The 12,531-nt window shown below is 36.9% G+C and overlaps 1 protein-coding gene across 1 annotated transcript in view; it reads right to left on the bottom strand.

Annotated features, from left to right (window-relative positions):
- The window catches only part of HS2ST1 (heparan sulfate 2-O-sulfotransferase 1), a 70,440-nt gene that overhangs the window by 19,708 nt on the left and 38,201 nt on the right, over positions 1 to 12,531 (bottom strand). Inside the window, exon 2 of the mRNA XM_084211107.1 lies at positions 361 to 599. Within this exon, the coding sequence (XP_084067233.1) occupies positions 361 to 599 (239 nt within the window). The remainder of the gene's footprint in view (positions 1 to 360; positions 600 to 12,531) is intronic.

Genomic DNA, 12,531 nt, shown 5'->3' with positions numbered 1-12,531 from the left:
AGAGAGCAAATTGCCTACGACTGCATTCACTGCAGATGGAAATGACAGGCAAGTTGTATTACACAGCCAAAACAGTTATAACAACAAAGGTCATTTCTACCCCAGTCATGCCCCTTTTTAGCTTTGTTTTTGTCGAATAAACAGACACTTACCACCTTCAGTAGCCAAGCAAAAACCTCAACCTATTAAAAAATAATATTAATTCTCTAAAAAAAAATATGAAAAATATTAGATTTCATTTATATTGGAATATCTGACAAAGAAATTAAATACATCAGATCACCCAATTTTACAATAGCAAACATTTTTTCCTGTGCTCTTCCCTGGTTTCATAAAGACACCCCAAATTCAGCAGCCTACCTGATCTTGCAGAGACATAACAGGGTTATTTTTGGTTGTATTGATATGCAGAACATGGTATTTGTTCTTCGCACAGAGATCATAGGCAATATTTGTGAAGGATGTGCTGGCAGTCTTGGGTACTCTGTTGTAAATAATCACCACATCATCCTCCTCATCCAGAGTCATGTCTTGTCGGGGACCATCGACTGTATGACGTTGCTCTATTTCTCTGACTTCATGCCTTGCAATAGCCCTTTCTGTTATGGAAGAAAAAAATGAAATTTCAATCTAAGTCTGACCAGTTCTGAAGTTCAAACCTTAGAACACAATCTGGTGAAAAGCAGGAACCCCTGAGCAATAAAGGAAACACTAGCTGTACTATGTATTTCTGACATAGCTGAACAAAACTTCATCAATAAAAATGAAAGGAAAGACAGTCCAACAGAGAACACAAAGCCTAGAAAACAATATGCTTGGGGAACACAGACCATACTCTGTGACTCACACTGATGTCATTGTCTTTAGAATCATCATCTCTAAAGGAAAGTCTATAATGCACTGTGAAAATGGTGACATCCCTGAAATATCCCACATGATTTCTACAATACCCCTAGTTAAAAATTATAATGGAAGAAGATTTTATTAATTTGAAGTTCGACAAGAATCGAAGCAAGAGGTACTTACAAAACAGGTAACAGACTCAGGTTTTTTTCTCTTCCAGACAAGTATGTACTTTAGTACAATTTGTAATACAGATGTCAAAGCACTTTTTCTCACTCATGTATTGTCATACTGCCTTTAATAATGTATTCAAAGAAATCTGCATTTATCAACAGTGTAAGCTGAAGTTGATATCACAAGAATAACCTGTCATTCTCTGTATTATGTTCTTTTACAGGGTATAGCTCTTTAGAGATGACACACTTTTAACAGCAGCAGCAGCACTTGACCTTTACTTCCCTTGATTCCTTAGGCCAGCTTCTTCTATTCTTTCACCAAACTCTTTAATTATAACATAAAATCACTTCTAAAGCAGTATCATCAAGCTGTGAATAGCCTACCCTGTAATTCCACGTAAATTGTCTTAAACCACAAACTTCCATCTGTCTGAAATGCTTCAAAGCTTAAACTCACTCGCTCTCTCATATGCTCATATCTCACACCCCATAACTAAGTTATATCAGTAGGAAAATGTTTGTAGGAAATGCTTATTGAGTGTATCTCAATTTTCCACATGACATCTGTTACTCCCCACTACATCAGTCACAGTTTTTGCTCCTTCCTTTCTCATTTGCTACCTCTCCCATCAATACTGGCAAACATCCTATTTTGGAAAGAGATGAGGCAACAGACTCAGGTTTCATCTCTCTGAAGATGGCTACAGAAGAATGGGGCTGGCAACTCGCCCCTTCCTGCCAGTAATAGATTAGAGGAAGCATTTCGTAGGGAACACAGTTAACCATGCAGCTGCCCAAGGCTACATGGATGGTGAATATCATCTAGAGAGGCTGAAATGAAACAAATTTGGTTGGTATTTTCTACACCAGAGTAGTAGATCTAAGCCAGATTTAATCATAGCTGCACAGAACCCCAGGGCTGATGATGCTTACCTGGAAGAGAGGAACATTGGTGAGAAAGAGATCTGATTTGCAAGAGGACTGATGAGAAGCATTCTCTAATGTGGTATTTTAAACCTTGATGATTCAAGAATTAGTGTGATAAGGGCACTTTAAAGACCATGCATAAGATATAAAAGCTGCATGATTGGATGCAATTAGCAGAAAGGCTACTGCATCCAACCACCTTCAGCTTCCCACTGCAAGGGGGAAAGCAAGAACTCGGGTAAGGAGCAGAAACTTCACAAGCCTGATGTATAGAGACAGTCCTATTAAGAAAAAAAGGAGGCTTTAAATTTCAAACTAAAACAAAAACTGATCTATAAGATGAAGAACTGAAATCACCTTTTTGAAATAATTGCAATAGTTAAAAAACAAAATCTGAAATGAAGTGAAAGACAAACTGCTGAAGTGCAAGAGGAAGCACCTGGAAGTGTCTAGCCTGGTCAGCCATTCTGAGGGCCTATTTCATTCTAGTCTACAAGTAATACAGTAATGAAAATTGCAAATTTTCTAAATGTGCACATTTTTTCCCAATCACAAACTGTTGACAGTTTTTCCTGTGAAGTCAGGAAGCTCTTCTGCTACTTACTGAAAAGTCAGTTTAACTCTTAAAATTATGCATATGGATTTTTTTTCTATTTATAAGATTAGTTAATTTATTATATGGAGAAGGGAAGAGGTCCAGTAATGGTAAGATGCCACTGAGAAGAGTCTTTGGGATACCCATGTAATCAGAAGTTAGAGAATTTGAGGAGTTAATGGGCATTTGATTAACTACTTCATTTGTTCTCTGATAAAATTTAAATAATCTTGGAAGTAGAAGCCCTGTAATGGCCGAAAAATGAACAATACTTGTATGTGTTAAGAAATATGGTGGAAAATGCATTGCTTTAAAGATATTTGACATGTGGAAGATAGGGAAGTGTATTTACTAAATATATCGTGTTTACCAAAACATCTCCTTAGACGACAGCCCTGCAAATATAACTTTGATTACAAGAACCTGTCTACATAAGGTTGGACTGGTTTCACTGAAAACAATTGTTAAAAATTCTAAAAAACAGGATGGGTGATTTCTTTCCTCTCAGAAATTCAGTGGACAAAATGTCCTACAGTCTCATTGCTTTCATTGCATTCTATTTAAACTTTGTGTTGTAGGTAAAACACTTATGCAAAATTATTAAGAGCCAAATGCTTAAACAGGGTTAAGATCATACACTCTAAATTACTATAATACAGGCTAATTTTAAGGCATAAAATATTCTGTCTCACACTGTTTTATTATTACTTGTTGATTTTCCCCGTAATGCACAATATAATTGCTATACCCTTGGGATAAACTCTGTTCTGTCATCTGCAGCTGTCCTGCACACAAACTTTCATCAACTGCAAGGACAGTTTGCACATAGGCAGTACCAATATGACCAGTGTAATAACAGCTGCTGAACTGATTATTTACCAGCAGATGAATTACTTGCAGAAAGCCCTTAGTTGGCTGAAGTAGCTGCTTTGTAAACAGCAGAACAAGTTTGTTTTCTCACCTATTTGTCTACATGTTCTTCTAAATCTGCCCTCATCCTGTTTCTGTAACACAGCCTCTTGGCATGACTTACATTTCTTGAGCTATCCTCTTGTAGCAATAAACCACAAAATATCATGGCTAGCAACAAACTGGTTTGCCAGTCACATGCTACCAGAAAATAACACATAACGGGCAAGTTATGTCTTCTCCTTCAGCAGAAGTACTAAGAGCAACATTTCACCTGTATGCCATCACTTCAAGGTTACTGGCCTTTCAAGTCAAAGCAGTTTCTCCACAAGGTCAAAAGTTACTAACAAGAAACACTTGGAGAGAAATGGACAGGCCAAGGATCCCAAGAAATAAAATCCCCTGTGAAAATGCAGTGGACCCATATATACTTCTAAAAACATTTGAAAACCCAGCTGAACCATATTTACATAATTACAGAAACAAATCACCCAAATGAACAATATTTAAATAATTATAGAAACAAATGACTGGGATCATAAGCAGTTATTAGTCTACATTCCTTGCACATTCAAACAGAGAAATGTCTTAGGTAAAACAAGCTTATTAGCATTTACTTCAAATCCAAGAATTAACTGCATAACTGCATACAGAATCTTCCCAAAGAAAATAGTGTGTCATGGATTCTAACAACTTAAAGATTAACAAAACCAAACATTTCAAATTCCTCACATTTTTCACAGAAGCATAAGAACCTCCTGGGATTTCTGAACAAAGAAATCTATCAAAATCAGAAATTCTTCTTTACCCTCTAACTTAGCACTTACCACTCTTGATGAAAGACACATTTAGAGCCTTGCTGGCTGTCAAAATCAAGCTCAAGTAACTGAAAGAATAATTCAGAGCATACGACTCTACTTTGCCAAACTATGTTCTTTGTCCCCTACATCTATTTTCCTTCTGTATGTATCTACAGATATTATTTAGGCTCTCTCTTCAATCCGTCTTATGTGCCTTCATTGTGAAAGCGTCCACCCAGATGAGGAAAGACGCAGTCTTAAAATAAATTTTAGCTCAGCAGCCTTTGAGTGTTGCCCAACAGAAGAAAAAGATGTGGATTCAAACGTCAGTCACAGTGGCTTGAAGTGAAGGAAGCGGACAGCTAGCCTTGATAGCACCACCCCTGAGCAAACTGTTGCTGTATATTTACACTGCTGGGCACCACATTAAACCAATGAGCAGGCTTCCTCGAGCTGGGAGCAACAGGGAAGCCAGCTGACTTGGTGTCTCAGCTTTCTTTCCAGGGCTCCCAGGCCAATTAGACAAGCAGCTGGTAGCCTGAGGCACGGAGCAGCTCTCAAGCTGTCTTCCTGCCCAAAAGTTTTGTTAAATGCTTGATTGGCCTCAATACTGAACCCGAGCAGGACTGCAAACCTACTCACTATGGACTCCATTCTCCTCTGACCAGGAATGAAAACTGAACAACAGCTTCAAACTGAATCATCAATCTGTAGCAAAGCTGATGTTCGGAATCATTTTCAACACGCACCATATACACACAGCCTTCACCCCTCAATGAAATGTGGTCTCCTCTGGGGGCTGCTCAGCAGTACACAACTTACAAACCAGAGTGCAGCTGTATGTAGATATCAATACTTCAAGGATGGAGAGAAGAAGAGAAAGAATCAATGGTACTATGACAATTTATGGCCATGGAGGACTTGTGTCACTATACCCAATTACATCTGAAGGAAAAGTATTGATTGAATTAACAAAAAGTACCTAAAGGTTAAATTGGTGCAAGGCATCAGTATTACCATATCAACTTTTTCAAAGACCTTTATAAATAACAACTCTATTCTGCTCTAGCTTTAAGTCCTACTAAGAGCAGATCCACCATGGGTTCTCTAGAAACTTCACGAATTAAAGACTAAGATGTATTTGGGGGCAAAAATAATAAAAGAGATTTCTAAGAAAGAAAACTGCAATTTTATTTTTTTTCAGTCACACAGCAAGAACACTGATAACCCAAGCAGCAACCCACCACCCTTAGAGGGAAGGTGGTCCTATTGCATTACCAGCCCCTCACACCCTCTACCACCAATCACTCCACAGCTTCAGGAATGTTAAATACAATACCACTCAGGGAATGACACTCGTGGGAAGCACTGCTACTGCCTTATGCAGCAGCCATAACTTATTCTGGTTAAGAGAGTAACTTGGACCTTTAGCTTTCTTATTTTCTTAGATATTTGTGTAGTTCAGAACAACTTTGCTAATTAAAAACATTTAACCCTTAAGGTATTTTATTTATTTGCATTTTAGACAAAAAATACTGTTGGTTTCATTTGCAAGTCTAGCTGTCTTAATCAGCCTACGAAATACCTGCTAAAACCTTTAATTTAACATTTACCTTTAAAAAGTCTTCAAATTCAGGACAGCCTCAGCACATATGTGCTCTGAACCCAGTTCTGACATATAGGAAGTAAAGATCACAGACAAAGCACAAACCAGGATGGAAACAGAGTACAAGGCTTAAAATGATACCAGAAAAGTAATTTAAAGTTTTTTCAGTCAGGTCAGAACCCCATGTTTTCTTCCCCTTCTAAGAATTCAGTTGCCTTAGTGGCAAGAAATTCTATTGACTAATTTCAGAAATTTCATCCCAGCTTGTTTCTTTTCCAGTAATGCATGAAAATAAATAGGTATAAAAGGTATTTTGTAATAAACCCCAATAGGTTAGTGACCAAGGCAGAAGTCACTAATATTGCCAAAACATTTTCTTTTGTAGTGGTTAATGGACTTTTGGAACAGAAGGAAAAGACTGCACTTCAGAACTGTCCAGACAGAACAGAATTGGTTTCAAACTCCAAACTTTAAACTCCAACAAATGCTCAGTGGAACTAGTTAAAAGAAAAAACAGCCCTTCTCATAAATCCCAACACAGGCACTGAGAGCATTAACTGAAATCTAAATCAGCAGCTGCCTGAAAACTAGAAGTAGCAATTCTGGAAAGTCTGCTACAGTTCCACTGGCATTTGTTCTGTCCCTTTATTTCACGACATCATTTTTGCCAGGGCTTTATTTTGAACATGTAAGTAGAAGCATACTGATTAGTGAGTAATAGTGTTAAGGCTTTGATTTTAAACTAAAAGACAAAAGGTTTACCCTTTACCATTCAATCACTAGCCTACATGTACATCCAACCTGGTTTGAACATCAGAGCCCGCATTTCTCATTTTTCTGCAAATGTTTTAAGGAAGAGAGCTTAGGGTCTGACCAAATACTTGTCTTCTTCATATTTTTTTTCTTAAGACTATAGTTAACATACAGGCTTATCTCTTTTTCTTCCAGCATTTCACTGCACAAAATATCTTAATTAAAGACTCTGTTGTGGCTCTTACTGGATTTAAGACCAGGCATACAATGCATGTGCTATTAAGTCAACCTGTCTCTTAGTAATATGTAGGACAGGTAAGGGCCTACATCTTAAATTGTTCCAGGAAGGGCAAAACTAGACAAAAATCCCATGGGAAGTTAGATATCAGATGAAATGCATATATCAATCAAAGTTTAGGGACCTCAACCAGCATGGTTATTTGCAGAAATAATATAATTATAGCAAATACTTTGGTACGGCAGCATCCAATAAAACAGATAAAAGGAGACTTAATTCCATCAAATATGAAATTTTCAAAAGTTTGTAAATGCTTTAAAACAGAAGGTGCACACTTAAAACACATCTTCAGCTCTAACTACAGCACCACCACCATGATTCCTGAATACTGCACATAATGCTAACTATAAAGTTAGGTAAAGATCTACAGAAGCAAAATGTTTAGGCATCATGATGTAGTATATTTAAAAATAAGCATATGTCAAGCAGCTCCATAAGCTTTCCAACTTCAGATGTAACTGTTTTGCTTGACCCAAGTGTTGACTTCAAGTTGATGAATTAGCATGAGAACAAACACAAGAGTCACCATTCATCTTTGTTTTCTCCCAGTCACTTACAATTTCTTGTTTCCTTGGGACAAGCAAACAGACAGCTGTAAAGAGAAGGATGTAATCACACAAGGAAAAGATTTGTGACTTTTCAGAATGCCAAAACTGTCAGTAAACTGTTATGAAGCACTGTGACTACGATCAGAGCAAAGAAAAATAAGTTGCAAATCAGGGATTTGTTCTCTAAATTATAAGCATCAGCTGAGTATATAACAGTAGGGTTTGCTGTTATTTATAGTGCCTTAATATCTTAAATGCAGGTCTCCACTGTTAGCAAGAGAAGTTAATGGAACTGTTTTCTACACACATAGAGTTGTCACAAGCATTCCACTAAACAAATATACATGTCACTCCTTCAAGAAAAATCCAATTGAAATAGTGAAAAAAAGCAAGATCAATATAGAGTGTCTGACTGTATTTAGTAAGGCAGCCTGGAGACTGGTGCTTATTTATATATATTTGTTATTTATATTATTACACGAGCTTTCTGCAGCCATACAATCACTTACTTTTTTTAAAGGGTATTGACTAGCAAAAAAGCAAAAAGAATCACTAAACTATCTGTTAAAATCATTGAAAGGCCTATATGTAAGGACAATGCTGTATTCTAGTACGTCGCATCAGGTTTAATAAAACTAATTGCTAAGACATACTGTTATTTGCAACATATTGCACTTATACCCCTGCTTGTCTTCACACATCTTGGCTAAACTAACCTAATCTGGAAAACAAGCTATTGCCATCTGGTCTAACAGCCAAAAAAAGGAAGACAGCAAACAGCACTGCCTTCTGATCAGAATGGCAGCTGACGTGGTTAAGGTAGAAGAGCAAAACATTTTACTAGGAATCTTAGGAAGTTCGAGCACCAAGAATAACCCTACAAGAACTCTGAGTAGCACCAACAGATAGAGCGTGATATTTGCTGAATTGACACTGGCTATGTATAGATTACGCATTTACAGTGATAAACATGATTTCTAACCTTAATGTTGTTATAGGAGTTTGTGTAAAACAGAAGTTTTGAAAGAAGTTTTAAAAAACCAGAAATGAGCCTGTGTACTGCATAAGCCCCATGGCTGTTAAGTCATTACAGAATTAATTTTAATTATATTTTAAAAATACTGATTAGATAAGCTCTTGATGATATTTTTTGTTTTCTTTATGGAAACCATTTATCTTGGTCTTAGCTTAATTTAAGAACTTCAATTTAATTCTATACCCTGGTTGCTTTGTACTTAAATCAGAAGTAAGCTTTATTCATCCCTTAAAAATGTGAATTGTTAATCAAGGTATTTTCTACTTCATGTAGCTAAAATATCAACATAGATAAAAAATACTGCTTTATCTTTTTTTTCAGTCAAAGGTTTGCAACCTAAAGACCTCATCTGCAAAATGAAAAGATATGCATGAATAAAGATAGGCTCTAACAACATGCAGACCACTTAATTACATTTCAGGAACATCAAAGCCATTTTAAGTAAATGAAAGTACAAAAGCCCCCCTTATTTTTAATTAAATGCTAGAATGACAACAAACACGAAATGCAAATGTTTTCGTTATCTCTGGAAAACTCTTTTTGCTGTATCCTTCCCCTCTTCACACTTAAGTCCAAGCTATTCTCAGGCAGAACTAGGAATAAAAATACAGGCACTATCAACCTGGTTCCTTTATGACTAAAATAATCACCTGCTTTAAGGGGAGCCCTTCCCCTTCGACTTTCAGAGGACTCAAAGGAGCAGAGGCCCTGTGCACTCAAGGAGTCATAGAGGGACCATTACAAACTCCTCTCAACACGTACCCCACCCTGGCTGTACCCTGAGGTTCAGCAGGACTTTCACGAGAGAAGCCCACATGAGATCCTCAATACAAGTTTGAAACCATGCATTATGGAGCAGATATGACACAACTAGCAGCTAATGCAAACCTTCCAGAACCATCTTCTCCATGCTAAGAAACAGTGGCAATCATATTTCACATACTTGCATATCAGCATCACAACTATAAATTTTTTTTGCAGCACACATTGATTGGCAAAATCAAAATTATACAGGCAAGAGCTTGACCTCATTTCATGTCAGTGTGATATGGAGTTCCTTGTGCTTGGTAAAAACAGAAACAGTCCAGGCTAGTGATGTGTACAGTAAGGTGGTTTTGTACAAAAAACTTCCCTCTGGCAGGAGAGCCAGCTGGCTCATTGAAAGCCTCTTGGTGTTAATCCTGATTTAGATTGGATTAAGCTTTTTAATTAAAAGGAATTCTTTTCCTATGTGCATGAGAAATATTCTGATCTTCTCCCAGATCTTTTTTTGAACAGGAAGGACTATATGATGAAAATTTGTCCAGAACAAAAGGGCAAACAATTCCTTCACCTGCATCTCAGGTAGCTGTTAAAAAAAGCTAAAAACAATTCCAGGCCCATGCTCAGTACTTTGGTCCCACAGTAGTGAGGCATACAATGGATTTGTATTCATCAATCTCTACCAATGCTTCCTAACCACAATACAGCACAATTATTCATTATCAGAAGACATACCATCACTGAACTTACTAAAAGTCAGAACTGTCAAATGTTATGCGGGGTAAGGCAATGCCACTGAAATAAAAGACAAAAAGAATTCCCCCAGTAAGTCCAGAGAAAAAGAAGAATCAAGATCCTCTTTTGGTATTTCAAATTCATTAAAATACTCATTTTATGACAAGAAAGTGTATTTACCTTTACATACTGCTTTGTTAGCAGTCAGAATTGCACAGTATGCAAAGAGTTGACTGGTCTTGAGAAAAAACCAAACCACTCCAAACCAAACACTAGAAACACCCACATATTTGGTCAGATTATCTTTTGCAGACATTAAGACCTTCAGTGGTCAGATTTTATTTTATACAAGCAAAGTAATCTGCTTCCAACAATAGTCAATAGGCTAAAATCTAGCATTAACCCATTTCTAATAAGGCTGAAACCTGCAGAGCTCTCTAAGGCAATAATCCTTTTGCTGCCATTGAGAGCAGAAGTGTTCTGAACTGTCAATACTGAGGCACTGATGATATTTTAATTTGACTTTAAAGAAATATTACACAGTCAGCACAGCTATGAATAGCAATGCTAAAACTCTATTTTAAAGAAAAGGTTTGTGGAAACTTCACAGTCTGAGCTCCCAAAGACACTGTGACACTGAAAAGTCCGTGTCCTCACCAGAGGTGCAGGTATTGGTCTGAACTCAGCTTTCCCCAGAGAAGCTGTACAGTCATAACACTTCCTTTCTATGCCAGTATGAAATTACAAATTAATCTAAAACAGTTCCTCTCTGTTCTTCACGTCTCCATTCATGAACCTGAATTCTCCTGAGGTGCTTTTGGTTAGGTCTCCAGTGATCATCAATGATTTCTGTATATACTATTTAAATTGCCCTTGCTGTTGCATTAAGTCTCCATCCTCAAATTCCTTAAGCCTCAATTACTACTTTTGCATATATGAATGGTAAGGTTCAAAAGCTCATTTTTATGTTAACAAGCTGAAACCATGTAAGGATGTATATTAATATTTGTTGGTAATTCTAATAAAGCATGTATGAAAAAACAAACGTCTTCCCCTTCTGCTATATGAAATGGAAATTACTACTTTAGAATTTTGAATCAGAAAGATATTTAAATCCAAGCCATTACTAGGGGGAGGGGCTACAAAAGCACTACTATAAACTTCTGTGGGAGGATATACTGATTGATACCGTTTTTTATAAGAAATGCATTCTTTATCTGGGATACTTCAAAGCAAAAAATACCACTGGCGAATTCTGATGACACATCACCTTCCAGACACATGTTAAATAATGAACTCATTCTTCAGACTGAGTAAGCAGAAGGAAACTTGAAAAGGACTTCTTTGTCACGATACAGACTCTCTGGCAACATTGTCAGATAAGAAATAAATTTTAAAAATAAACAAATGGAAACAAAATAAATTGAACTTTCACTCATGATACTCAGCAAATTTAATTGCAGTGGTTAAAGAGGGAACTACCCATGTGACAACAGTGCTCAGAAGATGTCATAGTATGGTAGGAACAATTCATACACAAGTTTGGGCAGAAAGACAGAGGGAAAGTCAAGAGGCAATAGTCCTCTATAGTATGATGTGGTGCAAAGGAAGCTCCATGATGAGTGAACACTGAAAACATGCATACTCTCATCCTTCACTCCTCAGTTACTGTTCTATATCTACTTCATCATTTTTGTCTTCTGTTCCAATTCACAATTTATCTTTAAAAAGGCAGAAACACTATGGCTATATGTAAGTTGTAAACACTAACCTCCCTTGTGCATATTAAAATAATTTCTGAAGTCTTATTACTTCTACATTCCTAGATTAAAGTAACTTCCCTTAGCTTCCAAACAGCCACCTCAAAATATTTTCACACCTCTTCTGACACCTAGTTCATACCAAGTTATCTTCTTCTCAGGAAGGCAAGGATATCTTGGGCTGACATCAATATGCAGGGTTAAAATTGACTCAGAGTAAAAATTCTCACTACGTTTCATACATCACACTATCAATGAGAAAATGGGTCACTTTTCATCAGAGAAATTCTGTATCTAAATTCTTGTCGATCAGGACTTCACATCTCTGTACACTACTAGCCTATGACCAACTGAGAAGAGAACTCTTAAGCTAGATACAAGGCTGTACTGCAGTACATGTGTATAGTGATTTTTTTCAGCAAAACTATGTCAAATTTAAAAGGGTTTATTCTGTCCACGTGGCCTCCCCTCTGTGCTCCCAAATGTGAACATATTATCCCAATGGTAATTTGGTTAAAGTAGCAGCCATTTATTCCAGAGGCTGTGGAAAAGGCCTCTCTCTGTAGTTAACGACACAAGACTGCAACTACAACAGGTGGTAGAAATTTCATTTGACTTTACATGTGGTACTTAAAAAGTATCTGGAGCTTCAGTAATTTTGTATGCCCCATGAACTATTTTAACCTGTTCTTCTCTGAGGTACAATTTCTGTAATGTACTGACTTCTAAAAACTGTATTTACAATTGTACAGAGTAAATTTTATTTCAAAACACAACATTTCC

Source organism: Fringilla coelebs (assembly GCF_963513975.1).
Source record: "Fringilla coelebs genome assembly, chromosome: 9".
In the NCBI taxonomy this organism is placed as follows: Eukaryota; Metazoa; Chordata; class Aves; order Passeriformes; family Fringillidae; genus Fringilla; species Fringilla coelebs.
This window is presented reverse-complemented; position numbering and strand designations above follow the sequence as displayed.